This window comes from Trichosurus vulpecula, chromosome 4 (assembly GCF_011100635.1).
Source record: "Trichosurus vulpecula isolate mTriVul1 chromosome 4, mTriVul1.pri, whole genome shotgun sequence".
In the NCBI taxonomy this organism is placed as follows: domain Eukaryota; kingdom Metazoa; phylum Chordata; class Mammalia; order Diprotodontia; family Phalangeridae; genus Trichosurus; species Trichosurus vulpecula.
The window spans coordinates 130,523,389-130,538,478 of NC_050576.1; the positions used below are offsets into that span (position 1 = coordinate 130,523,389).

Below are 15,090 nucleotides of genomic sequence, written 5' to 3' on the forward strand. Positions count from 1 at the left end.
TAAATATATCCGATATTCAAGAACACCTGTGTGATCTGTTGTTTTCAAAAGAAAAGGTTTCTGAAAAGGCAATTTACTATGCAGTTGAAATTCTCTGCAAATCTGAATATATTCTTCCCTGCAGACACTAATATGGTTGAATCTGCAAGTCCAGGACCACCCTTAAGATTAGCTAACCCTCCTGTTTTGTGCTAATAGCATTAAATGAGAGCAGAAGATTACTACAAGTCTTTTGGTAAAGATATTCTCCTCAATGTTTGGGTTTGAAATTGCCTTCTGGAGTAACTAAGGATGTTACAAAGTTACAAAGTAGCAAATATTTTTTCACAAGTCTCATTCTTTTAGTTAGAAGAGCTTAATTGGTGAAATAAATACAAATCTCATTAGTCTTAAGTATTTCATCTTTTATTTGAAAAGATACCAAGAAGCAGAAGAATGAAGCAATTAAAACCAGCAAAGCTGCAAAGTGGGAAAAGGAGAAGGTGAGAACAGAAAGCATTAGTTCAGTTATGATGTTGTTTAATGCAAACGTAGAGGGTTCTGACGCTGCAAACCTTAAGTCACATTAGTTCAAATGACTTCAGTGGGTTTGCTGATGCATCAAAATGGAAGGGCTGAGCACTACACATTCTAATGTCATGCGCATACAAGTTACACTGTTTACATGAAATTGCATGCAATTTACACACAGAATCATTTTGAAGGCACTGTTTTGTGCAGCAAGAGCTGCCACTTTCTGGCAAGTCATGTCATAGGTTGCTTGCAAGTGGTCCTCATTTTCATTTAATTCATTCTTATTTGAAACTTTGGTGAAAAAACAGGTACCAACTAATCCCATTCTTGCAACTGATTTGGTTTTACTCCCTCTTCATCCCAATCACTTTTAGATGCTAAGCTTAGATGATAGTACAGTTAAGAGAATGTGTCTGGACAAGAAAGTCCCACTTTATTTACATTTTCAAACTATTTAAAATAGGCAGCAATTTACAATCTGTAGTTTTAATTTAAAATAAGTAGTTCCAAAGGGTCAACTCAACTACTGTTGAATTTAATAAAGATTTAATGGTAATTTATCAAACTTACCATAGAAAAAAATGAAGTTTCATGCTAAAACTAAATTCCTAATAATTAAAATATAACCTTGTAGTAGTATCAGTTTAATTTATTTCACTTTAAAACTGTGATCCCATTAAAGGTCCTCAAAGGTTAACCTATAAGATTTTTAAAGGCTGTAATTGACTGTACTGCATGTGTTTTGTGGATTTTTAGCACAGAAATCATCGGTCACACATGCATGGTTACAGTAATATAGGAAGCAAAAAGGCAAGATCACATGAGATTCCAATTCTGAGCAATGGCAGTAGACCATGAGAAGACACAAGCCACTGCTGACTATTCGGTGGGCCACAGGATCATCCTTAAGTTACAATATTAGTCTACCCCTTTAGACAGCATTATCCTTTAGCAAACCTAAAAGAAAAAAACCTTGGCCTTCTAAAATCTGATAGGGTTGTGAGTACAAAAGAATTACTTTGGCCCACAAGGCTTAATTATTGAGTTCTCCTAAAGCTCTGAGTGGCTTATTTAGATAGGATATAGGACAGATACAATCAAACTAGCTAGTTGAAACTAAGGAACAGAGACAATGAGAGTTCTTAAGAGATAGTAGATATGAGAAGAGTTTAAACCAATGCATATGGAAGAGAAACACCTAAAATCTTGCTTTGCTTTCTATACAATTCTGACCCCTACTATGGGCATTTTCTTTCACACAGCATACCAATAAGGTAGAGATTGGAGGCTTACCACACATTCCTATAATTATAGATTACAAAAAGCTTTCTCAGTGTTGAAAATTGTAGAAACTTTTGGATTAAAGACATCTCAAAAGATGAGACATTTGTATTTGCTATGGACAAAAACCTCTCATAAAACATAATGTTTGAGGTAAAAGACATAAATCCATTACTTGTGAGGCACCAATAAAATGGTTTTAACAAACAAATCTTGCATATAGCAGTTGCCTAACATTTGCTGAACTGTACAGAATTAGACAAAACAGGATCTAATCTTCCTAAGACCAAAATCTATCATGCCATACTCTAATTTCTTCTGTTATCTCCATCTTAAAAAAAAAAAAAAACAAACTTGGGGATTAAGACATTTGAGTGGCATACTAACTAAAAAATATGGAACAGCAGAAATCTTGCAACACATTCCAGAAGATAAAAGAAAGGTAAGGGTCTTCTGAGGTAGAAAGCAACACCCCACCCCACCTTCTTTTCCTTTGTCGGAAAGAAAGAACATTAGAATTGGAGTCTATGGGTAAAGTCTGGCTTCAAATCCTGTTTCTGCTACTTAGGACCCATATGACCTTAGGTTAAGTCAATTTCTTTGCGCCTCACAATCTGTAAAATAAGATTAGATCATCTCTAGGGTTTCTTCCAGTTCTAAATGCTATGATCATGCACTCCTACATGGTCTCATAAGGATGTATGGCATGACAAATGGCCCAGAGAAAAGAATAGAAAAGTTAATTCTTCATTAACAAAAGATATGTGTAAGAGGAAAACGTGGCAACTTGGATACATAGAATTCTAAGGTTTTTAAGAGCCTCCAAGATGAATGGAAGCAACTCTAATTGATATGGTGAGAGACTCAACAAAGTCAACTATTTTCAACCCTCTGCTAGGCCTGAAATGCAGCATTATATAGCTAAAGGGAATGTTAATGAGTATACTTACATCCAAATTATTTAAGGTATCTATCCAATATAGAGAACCTATAGCCATTCTTGGTAACAGACTAGTGGTTTCATAACCTTTATTCAATAGAATCTCATTATAATATTGCCTGTTCTAGATTCAAATATAACCACGGGGCAAATCACACCCATTAAAAATCACAATAACATATACACACGCAGGTTAGTTCCTCTTAACACCCAACACAATTTTATTGAAGGCAGCTTTTTCTGGGCAGGCTACACACTTACTATGATACAACATACCAACTTGCACCATGGATAAACATCCTATCTCGTCTAAGCTTATTCTCTTTAACTCTGGAGCTAAGCAGGAAAACTGAAAAACGTCTGAATGTCGGATAAACGGAATATAATTTACAATGAAGGCTGGCATTGGGATGGAGAAGAGTTTTACTATGGATTATAAAGAGGAACAAACGGAGCTCCTTGTCTGGGATATACAACTTTATGCCCTCCTCTCCCCTCTTCTGCACCACTGCTCCAATAGCTCCTTTGCCAGGTATGGTAGCAAAATGAACTCCAGTCAGTGAAAAGGCCAAAAGTGTAACACGAGTCTTTCTAGTTTTTTTTATTAAACACTCTCAATACGGCCTTAAAATTAAAAGTGAGCGAATAAGTGAATGTGAGGGAAAAAGTGAGTAAGGTTCTGAGTAACAAAGGCTAGTTTTAGGTAAATGGGTGGTAGACAGGTAGAGTTGTCAAGGGGCTATTTTGAAATCTACCCTACATGGAAAGTTCTACGCCAAAGTTTTGTCATCATTTGAAAATAATCAGGTTTTCAAAGAAGCATGCACCAAGAGCACACAAGCAGGGTCTGGTAAATCTTGACAGGTTGGAAAGGCAACTTTGGTCTGTCAACCAAAGACCAGACCAAATATGCAGAGGCTACCACGTAACTGGTATTTTTGGTCATCATAATATATGAAACAGAGGGCTAGCAATGTATGACGATGGAGTTCACACACCAATGGATGCATATTTCAAAATATGTATGTGAATGTATATATATATATACAACTAAAAATTAAGGGAAAAAATCTGTGACAAATTGCATGAAAACATGTTTTCTGTGATGTATTTATATTACTACAGATTTTTTTTCTCTTATCACTGGACTAACATTCAAATTTTTTTCTTACCGACCACGCCCTTCTGTGAATGTTTAAATTTTTAAAACCTCAAAGATGTGGAACACATAAAATTAACAACAAAACATGGAGCTCAAATTTACCAGATTAACACACAGCAAATTCTGTTGTATGAAAAAAATTCTTAGAAAATTAGAATTGAAAGGGCCCCAAGAAGTCATCTGGTCCAATCCTCTTATTTTTTAAACTGGGAAAATTGTGGCTTGAGGAAAAACAGACTTGTCCAAAATCATACCAATTATGGGGTAACTAGTAATAGAAGTTAGCTCTCAAGACTCACAGCTCTTTTCAGTAGGGGATAGAGGGTAAAAAGGAGCTAGACTTGGGATTTCATTGGAAGAGGGAACTCCCAGGAATGGAAATTGTTACCAATACAGGTTAACATCTTTAAAGATTTGCCTAGAGCTCGGGGAAGTTGAGTTGTCTCAGGTCACACAGTCAGGATGTTATCGGAGGCAGATTCTGAACCCAGTCGAAAGGGAAGTTTTTCATCCATTTGCTGCCTTTTTCCCCACTAACCCACAATAAAATTAGAGAAAATAACAAGATTAGGGAGTAGATATCATAAAGACAGCAGAACTGATGACAACCCCCTCAAAAAAAATCTAATTAAAGTTGCCAGAACTAAAAAAAAGCCTCTTTAATTAGCATAAGCACTATGGTCTCTTTTTAGGGGGAGAACTGTGAACATAAGAATATACTTTCCTTAGCATTATGTTATCTTAATCCAACCTCTAACGTTGGTCTTAGGAAGTCCTAGATGGCCACCTTGCTTCGGAATAAACATGGAATAATTGCTTATGCAAAAACAGAAAAAGGGAAAAACTTTTTCAACATTTAATCCCAGTGTTAAGCGTGACAGGACTCACATTTACTATTCTTAAAACATTCTGTGTTAACCCTCTTTTTTCCAGTTAAATGTTGTTAAATGTTTGTTATTTCCACTACCCACTAAAGTATCAAAATTCCTTACCTTTTACGGGGGAAAAACCACCTACAGTAAGGCAACACTGTAACACCACTCAACTGGGGCAGTTATTTAGATATAGTTTCCTCCTTTACTCCCTGATAATATTAGATTTAAAAAAAAAATGAAAAGAAATTTTTAATTCCCAAAATTCATTTTACACATATTCTTTGCTTTATGGAATGAATATTGTTCAACGAAGTTGGCTGTAAAAAGAAATACTCATTTTCAGTGAGTTCCATTATAAAATTAAAAATCTGTTTCCAGGATTAAGGGCATGGAAGGAGAACCACTCAAGAGTTGAAGGCACTTATATAGTTGTCAACTCCGTGTTATCTTAAGCATCACAGTACACAAACAATATTTAAATGTTGGGAATAGGTTATCCTGTGATTTCTTTCCTTTGCTAACATTTTCTTCAATCTGGAATTACTTGTTCACAATTGGCCAAAACAGTGATGTCCCTGGACTTTTCCCTTAACTTCATTTATTCTTTTAAATGTTTATTCCCTACTATTTGCAGAGCCCTAGGAGTGCTGGGAGGAAACACAAAATTTAGATGAGACAATGTCCCTGCCCTCAGGCTTAGACTAGCAAAAACATTCATTTATCTTAACTTTGCTTCTCCCTTTTTCTGTCTTAACAGGCTTAGATTGCAAATGCACATTTTACCAATGAATGTGACATATCCCTCAAAACCTCTAATATTGAAAGGTTTATATGTAATTAATTTCCAAGCTATTATATTCTGTAGTTTGGCATTTATTGAGCACTTGTTATTTGGTACACTGTAGAGAGAAAAGGCTATACAGTCAAGAGGAACTGAGCTCAAATCCCACTTCTGATACTTCCATGTAACCTTGGGCAAATTATTCAACATCCCTGGGTTTCCAAGGTCCTCCCTGCTCAGCTTTTGTGATAGGTACTTAAAAATTCAGTTTATAGAATTTACTTAAAATAAGTGACCACTATAAACTTTAAGGAAAGAAGTTGATATTTTCATTTTTCCATCTTCATCTATTTTCCATTCTCTTTTTCAAAAAGGGGGTTAAAAAAATACTTAGCAGTGGGTAGAATTGGGTTCAAGTCTCACTTGGTAGCGTTATTTGGCTGTGTTCCTATAGGCAAATCACTAAGCCTCTCAGTAACCCAACTAATTCTCAAGGATCACAAAGTACTTAACAACTAGCTGGTGATAATCTACACTGGTTACCTATGCCTACACAGCCTACACAGCTACCTATGCCAATGAAGACATAAAAGCCCCTTCTCCCCTCCAAAAAAATATTTCAAAAGAAATGGGCAATTTTCTCAAGGTCTTTATTACTTTAACATGGAAAATGCTTGGAAAAAATAGAAATAACTTTTAAGCAACTTATATTTTTATTCATGTTAGAATTACCACCAGTTTCACCTACTTTACCTATTATGAAACCAAATTTTCTTCTTGCCTGGCTTGACCCTTAACATTTATATTTATAAAGGATTTAATCTCTTTTAGCTCAAACAATTTGACTAAATTTGATGCTTAATTGTGCCTTTTCTATTAATTCTAAATTTGATTTATATTCCTGGTTTTGTTTCTTCTTATCACATATGAGATTATGACAATTTTACTCTTATTCATTAATATAGTCAAAAAATTTCCCAGATGACCAAAAATGACAGAATCAATATGGACAGAGAGAGAAGTCACTCCACAGGTTAATAAACCCACAAGAGTAATTTTAACTCTCCTAATTAACCCACGATACTACAGATTTCCTACCTTGGAAGTTATACTGCATAACTCCAGCATTACATATGGCTCATGTGAATAAACAATCTTTCCTGAGAAGTTATTAAAATAGCAGCTTTTCTATTATAGTCCAATTTATTCAGACTCATATGACAAAGAATATCCTTAAAACACTAACTTAAGAGCATTCATTTCTAAATTCTTTGGGTAGCCAATAGTGGAGAAAGTAACTGTGTTCACTGGATTTTTAATCCACAACCTTGGTTAATGAAAAGTCTATCTTGCAAGTATCAGTCCACCTTTTTTTTTTTTTTAAGTCAATCTCTGAGATCATGTCAGGAGTCAACCATCAATAAAATTATTCAACTTTTAATTTCCTTCCATATTCTGTGAGACGGGCAGATACTACAAGTCCATACATTAAAAACAAAAACTGGATCTCTTTCAGAAACAACCGTGTGAATACTGCTGAGTAAGTATCTTTAAGAAAGTGGAGTCATAAGGGCTATTTAAGGGATTCTGTGATACTTATAATGCCTTTGCACATTGTGCTTTCAAAACCAAATTTTACAAATTTACAAATACTGTAATTTCAGGGGTTACACTTCTTGTACAAAGTGTTTTTTGAGGAAGCTTTAAAGCTTGATGGTAAATTTACCTAAGCTCACATTTGGAAAGCAAAAGGTATTTTGTTTATGGATTCAATTTATCTATAGAGGCAGACATTTAAGACAAGACTGATTCGTCAGTAAGTCTTATTCTTTAGGATGGTAGCAGACTCATTTATTACTAATGTTACTGAGCTTCAAACAGTCAGAATGGAATTGTACAGACTTGCCCTCCTGTAAAAAATGGATGTGAACAAAATTAAAGAAGCAAAAAATATGGGTCTGACAAAAGGAAATGTACACATAATATATAATTATATTTCTAACAGAATTCATTAGGTACAAATGGAAGAAATTAAAAAATAACAATGAAACCCCACAGTGACACTCTCCAAAGGCCTGAGAAAAGTGAAAGCAAAAATATTAAATGTTAGATTTTTAAAGAATAAGCATATTGAATGGGAAAACTTTATATATACAGGTTTCACTAGAATATTACTTAAATGTTCCTTCTATGAAACTTATTTTTCCCTTTGAACTTGAAAATGTAAATTTGTTTGTGGCCATAATTGAGTTTTAGAAGTTTATAAATATACATAAGTAAAAAAAAAATCTAGCATAAAATGAGGATAAATTAAAATTAATAGTATATATGCACAAATCTTTAGGCTGTTTGAGTAAAAAACTGTGAAAGGAAAGGCCAGACAAGTATAGACATTCACATCTGATTCAAAAGCAGTTGTTAGTTTTCATGTTAAATATTCCCTTCATTTAGAGTCCTGGTATTTACTATAACTTTACCTTCAAAGAGTAAGGACAACAATATGTAAACCATCAACTAGTGAAATCATGGGACTTCAAAGGTATTTCACATTCTCTAGAGCTTATTTTAAAATTAATGGATTAATCCAGGTCATCTAAGGGTCACAAACAAGTGATTGCAACATGTATATATTGCAATTTTATTTTAATCGCACAAATGAAAAGTTAGCATGTAGGAAATTTAAATGACACAGTATGGTAAAAATAGCAGAGAACAAACTGAAAAATAAAATCTAAAAAGGAGGTACACCTAAAGCATGAAAATTCAACATTCATTAGTGTTTCATCTTCAGTTTTGATTGACACTTGATGTGGAAAAAAAATTTTTTTTAAAACAACAAACTTTTAAATCATGATGACTCTTCTGAAGAGATTTCAGCACCAGCACTAAGATTTGTACATTCAGTTTGTTTGCGATTGACTTGTTAGCCATTTACAGAGTGTATAGTACAGATTTGTCACAGATCAGATCACAGTGTTGAGAAAGCAGTACCTTCCTGGAATTAGAAAGGATCCCCTAAACTGTACTCAGCTTAAGACATCCAATTTACAAAAGCACAAAAACTGTAATATTCTGTTTTTAAGGACATTAGTTTATAACAACAAGGAAAATAACCTTAGCTTCTATTTCTCATTTTAATTACTGAAATCTCTGGCAATGACATAACTGTCAGTATGACAGGAAATGTTTACAGTAAACCTTAATTCAATCAAATTTCCTTTAAAGAACAAATTCAGCAATCTGGGATAACATAAAATATAGATGAAAAGTAGCATGAATAAACATTGGTTTTTTTTTTCTTTTATACAGAAATCATGTTAATTTTTGACCAAGGCACAAAACGTTTAGTGCATAAACCAGTTTCTTTCAGGATTCAGTATTTTAGTCTCTTGGACCACTTGTACCCAATATACGATTCCACCAGGCTATTGAACTTTTCTAACAAAATCAAACATGATTTCTGACCAGATTGGTGGGGGTGTAAACAATCTCAATGATAAAATGTGTGCTTAAAAAAAATTATGTGAACAAAGATGAAATGCCTCCTATTACTTTTTATAGAGAACAGTACTTTAAAAGCTTGCTTTTTATCTTTAATGCCTTCGCTATCACATGCAGAACAATGAACAGTCACTGGAAAGAAGAATTGGATACTATTATGATTAAATTCCATCACAGTCTAGTCTTTAAAAATGGAATCACTACAGAAGCAAGAAACTTTTTAAAGGGGTTAGGGAAGGGGGGGAAGGGGCGAACATCCCTTATCAACCTTCCTTGAAGTGTAAGTGCTGTGAATTTGCTTTGGTTAATCATAGGGGAATATGCTATTTAAAAGCCTTCTGTCCTATAAATTGAGACCCAAAGAATCTAAAAGGCAAATTAAAATGTGAGTATTTTTCCAAATCCTAGTAAAATTTCTCATCCCTACAAACCTGAAAACAAATATGGCACTAAAATTACTTAGCATAAATCAAGATATAGAGGGTGGGTGGTGAGCATAGTGGAATTTGACTTACTAAAACTTCCCAAGAACTATTTATATTGGTAGCAATTCACAGGAATCTTTTCCCACTTAATCTTACCAGCTTCAAATTAAAAAGGCAAGAGAAAGAAGGCAGATTTTTACACACACACACAGAGTAATCATTTCTTCTTTCCACCAGCAAAATCTCACTTCATTCCCGAAAGAAAATGATGTAGAATTCTTCCTTGTTTTCCCTATTCCCAGTATTTTTGTGAACCTTGTATTCCCATAATTCTTTTCCTTGTTAATTTATCAAAGCAAATTTCAAAAGTAGCCTCAAAGAGAGAGCCAGGAATATGTACCTGGGCATTTGTACTCTGTATTACTGCAGGGACATGGATGCAATGACTCCCAAATTCAGTGATCGAACTTTTTGAGTTCCACAGGGATAGGTAGGTGATGTGAAACTCAGACCCATGAAGTTACCTAAAATACAAGTAACTATAAAGAAAGATTAAGTACCTGGTTCTATTAACATGGTTACTGATTAAAGTCACAAAATATTCCTCATTATTATTCATGCACAAAACGTCTGAGAAAAAAATATATCGCAGAAAAAATTAATTTTAAATGAAAAATAATTCCCCCCCTTTCCTCCCACAAATACATTTTTTTTTCCTGGGGTTAGGCCTGGAAAGGCTACTTAATGCTTGTGATGTGCATTGATTTGTGTAACAAAAAGAAAACAAATTTTGTGGTGGTTGTTACATGTCCACATGCATAAATCTAAAAAAAAAAAAGCCTGGAAACCTACAGTAAATCTATAACATACTATTTTTAACATTTGACCACTGATTGTATCATATAGATTTGGTAAAGCATTTTAACAATTTAGGAAGGCATCTACATTTTTAAATTTTGGACTGTACTTTTTGTTTTTAATCTACAAAACTGCATGAAGGCTAACTAGAGAGGCTTCCTATCATTCTAGAATTCTCCAAACTGGACAAGTCATGTTTAGGTCACTTTCTTACAAATAACCCCTTTTCATAAACACATACATTTCCATTTGTTCCATGTTTAATGATCTGAACCTATACATGTAATAATTCATGGAATATCCAATGTGATAGGAAGACAAAACCTGAGAAACATTTGCAGTACAACAAAATAACTTGCTAAATCCTTCATTAACACTGAAAACCTCTCTGAAAAGCCTTCTTGAACTTTTCTCCTTTGTTTTAACAATGAATTCTGAAAAATGTGCAATTTTATCTTGACATGAGAATATTTCAATGCACTGTGATCTTGCCTGACAGGTATAGTATTTTCTGCATAATCATTACAGTAATTCTTAGACTCTTTTCCATCCTGTTGTAAAGGGCAGAAAAAAGCAGCAAACTGAGAGGGAAATAATAGCAGGTCATCGTAGATGTGTGACAGCTTTTATAATATGTTGATTTTCCCTCATTCCCGAGTGTCTGTTTCCATTTTCTTCTAACAGCCCACAAAATGCAGTTACTTTATGTTTTCTGGTCAAAGTCTTATCGCCTTAGTTTGTTGTTTTTTTTTTTCTATGCAGTATTTGATTTGCTGAGTTCCTGTCTGATTGCTGATTAGAAAAAGAAAAAAAAAAAGTAAATCCATTAGTGATCATCCCAAATCAAATGATGCCTTTTACAACTATAGACAATGATTAATTTATCTCAACCCATCTTATTAAAAGAAAAGACAATAAAAAGACGATCGTGGTTTTTTTTTATGAACACTAGGTTTCCAGGTAGAGAATTTCATTTCAAACTAAAAACATTACTATTAATTTAATTTTTGTGTGAACATGTAGATGAAAAAATCCATGTGAAGGCTTAACTTGAAAGGAATAAGAATGAAGAATGGCATCATCTTTGAGAAGCTCTTACTCATTTGATTTTCTCCTTACTCTACTATGTATATTACTAATTACACACACACACACACACACACATATATATATATATATATATATATATATATATATAAATAAATAAAATAAAAAGTTCCTCTCTTTGGTACATAAGCCTCTGCCTCCAAGCTTAGCCTGGGTCTACAGATGAAGGAGGGTCCAACTTTGAATTGAAGTACTCAAGTAGTATTTAAATAGTTCTACACTTACTCATTCATTTAAAAAAATTGTTTTCTTTTAACTTCTTAAGTGTAGCATACATATTTAGAAACTTACCATCAATGAGTTCTTCTTTCAGTTTTGTTAATTCTTTTCTCATTTCATCTAAAATATCCTAAGCAGAGAAAAAAGAAGAAAAGGAAAATAAATCACCACCAAAGGTACTTTAATAAATAAATAAACAGAATCTTTGCTATTAGAATGTAGCATGAAGTGGAAGACGTGATATTTTAAACTAAAACAATTACTTTCTTGCCCCAAGGAAGGTATGAATCAACAGATTTCTGGAAAGAGTCTAACTCTTCTGCTAGTTCACTGAATTAATTAAAAAAGCAATGGGAAGGAGGAAATGCCCAAGTAAAGAAGCAAGGTAGGACAGCTAAACAGTTGGATCTTAAGAATATTTAGCTGGAAATATTCACAGCATTAAATCTCCAAGGTTCTTCAAGGTCAAGTAGAAATGTCTGAATAACTGACTCCACTCCATCATTACCATTAATTAAGAGATTACTATATCAGGTGTCCCAAAAGTCTTAGTACAGTTTTAAGACTTTGGGGAAACTCTGTATTTTGAAATGAAGAGGATCCAAGGTATGAGACTTGGAAACTTAGGGAGTGATTATTATCATCACAAAATAATCCTCTTTACAAAATGATTCACTACCAGGTTGTCTCAAATAATAACTTCCCTAAGACATTTGAATAACTAAATTTATTACAGGATATAGAAATGGGGAAGTGAAGAAGTGCATAGCTAAATTTTCTTTGAAATTCTAGTCTCAAAATAAGTGAGCAAATGATAAAAATCATCTCAGAAATAAAGTAAATCAGGTTAAGTGGGAAAATGGAATTCAATTAGAAAAAATCCACAATTTACAAAACTTTCAGCATCAAATGTACTGTGAAAAATTGAATAACCTCATTCTCAATATTATCTATACTTTCAACCCTTTAAAAAAACTACATTATGGCTGCATTTTTAGAAACCTGGTTTCTCTGTTTAACTTAATATAGATGTTGATTTTTTTTCCCTGAACATACGTTAAATGAATGAATGAATGAAACTTTACTGTAGGCTTCATATAAATATAAAACTTTTTGATAATCAAAAAAGAAAAAACACTTCACTTGCTCAAAATGGGTAATTCATTTATTTTAACATCTATGCTGTACCATTAAACAACAGTAAAAGAGAAATGGCAAAAACCTCTTTTTTGTTCATCATATGAAAATGAATTTGCAAAGACTTATTTCATTGTTTAGTCAAACACAACTTTTAACTTTGCTTATTTTCACATACACATTTACCCCAGAAGCTATTCTAGTATAAAGTACAATTGATATCAGAAGTAGAAACAGATGCAAATTATGAATAACTGCCAGTAAATACATTATACCTGCTTCAACCTGTCATAGTCTAGCCCTTCTGACTGCACTCCATTGGCACTGGGTTGCACAGATGGCGTAGATTTTGGTCTACAGAAAGGAAATTTTGGGAAAAAAATGAAGGTGAATTTTGATTAGACTTTAAATGTTCAACAACAACTGAATTATTTAAAACCAAACACTGAATTTAAATTACAGTTTTAAAAAAAGAAAATAGATCTGGTTAAAAAAATAGCCACCAAAAATAAGAAAACTGATTTTTTTAAAAAAAGTTCTTCCCTTTTTTCTGCCTCAGGATTACCTGTTATTTGCTAACGGACTAGAAAATAACAACAAATGGGGAGGAAAAAGAAGAGTAGAAAGTAGTTCTTCCAGAATACAACAAGGAAAAGAAAGTACAGCATGCCAACAAGACAAACATCCCTAATAGGGCCATTTAAATCAATAGAGCGGCCCATATGGCAGCTTCATTACAACAGGTTCTTGTTTTCATCTCTAACAGGTGTGTGGAAAAGTAACAGAACATACAGCATGACTTTGAGTGAGAACCTAACATTTTTCTTCCAACATGAGTAATTCACAAAATCCATGTCCCACAAAAATGGAACATAAAAAGATAGCTTTCAAAATAAATGCTTACTGATTGATTCAAAAAGTACTGACAATACTAGACGCTGAATTCTGAGAAGCAAAGACAGGCACTTAGGTTCAGGTATATTTGTGGGTAATTATCAAACTTCTTCCACACAAAATTTTTTCAGAAAACTCACCTGATAAAAGAGTTTAATACTTCACAAAATCTATGATTTCAATGATGTGGGTGTTTACATTTGTGGACAGGATCCAATGTGACCCAACGCTCACCACCTGGTGGGGGCTGTTTCAAGTGACAAGGTTTTTTGTACTTAATTAGTCTCATCTCTGGATAACGGCCTGTCACCTGACAATGGCACATACCTGAAGCCTCTCCAGTTTGGCAGACTCTACAGAGCTTGTGATTCACTAGCATAACCTGAAAACCTAGGTTCAGTGCCATGCCACAGTGAAACACCAGATTAGAATTCCAGTGGAGAACTGACAAAATAAGCTTATGAAACTGCATTTCTCTTATAATAAACCACGCTTGTAAATTAAAATATCATTTCTTAACAAAGAATATTGGTAAATTAATAACCTTTGTGCATGGTGCAGATATTACTTGAATTGCACTTTAACTCTGGGACATAGAAACAAGCTTAGAAAACATGTCCTCTAGCTTTGTTTAGGCTAACTTTTGTTAGGCTAGCCACTCTACAAGTATTCACTTTTTTAAAAAAATTCACTTTAAAATATTTTGGTTTAAAAAAAAAAAGATATGGCACGCATTTCTTACTGTTAACACCTTACTTTGTTTAAAATACAGAATCTATTGATAAATATATGGACATATCCTCTGGCGATTAGGTACATCTTAAGCCAATCTACTCTAAAACAAATTACTTTGCCTCTTTCCAAATCTGGCAAGAAGATAAAATCCTCACTACAAAATTCAATTGTATTAGGTAACATCTATTTTAAAAGTTAAATAGTAATTAACTTAGGAGTTCCACATATAAAAAACAAATGAAATAAAAAGATAAGTCATACACTTTTAATTTAACAAGGCATTAAAATGATGTTAGAAACTCTGTCAACCATAAGGTCTATTCAGTAAAAATAACTTTTCATAGAGTTTTATTAAGCTTTGAATCTTTTGGTATAATTAGATGATACTTATTTCAGTTTAAAGTTTTATGACATCAAATCAGCCAAAGTTTGCTCCCTTACATACCTGCCAATGCAGGCTGGAATGAAATTCAAGAAAAGAAAGAAGTATGATTCTTTTGGATAAGAAAATACATTTTTGTTCTTTCTGATGAGAGGTTTTGTCCCTCTATTCCCAGTGTTTGTGCCATAGACAAACAGGCTCATAGCCTGAGATTTGGAAAGACATCTAATCCAAACCCCTCATTTCACAGCTGAAGAAATGGAGGAAGGCCCAGCATGGT

The 15,090-nt window shown here is 33.5% G+C and overlaps 1 protein-coding gene across 6 annotated transcripts in view; it reads right to left on the reverse strand.

Moving 5' to 3' along the window:
- Positions 1 to 7,526: 7,526 nt before the first annotated feature.
- Positions 7,527 to 15,090, reverse strand: part of ENAH (ENAH actin regulator) — a 151,937-nt gene continuing 144,373 nt past the window's right edge. For all 6 annotated transcript variants that reach the window (XM_036754701.1, XM_036754700.1, XM_036754705.1 and 3 more), the window contains 3 exons: positions 13,075 to 13,153; positions 11,735 to 11,792; positions 7,527 to 11,128 (listed from right to left, as the gene is read on the reverse strand). In XM_036754701.1, coding sequence (XP_036610596.1) covers positions 11,091 to 11,128; positions 11,735 to 11,792; positions 13,075 to 13,153 — 175 coding nt within the window. In that variant the 3' untranslated portion in view covers positions 7,527 to 11,090. The remainder of the gene's footprint in view (positions 11,129 to 11,734; positions 11,793 to 13,074; positions 13,154 to 15,090) is intronic.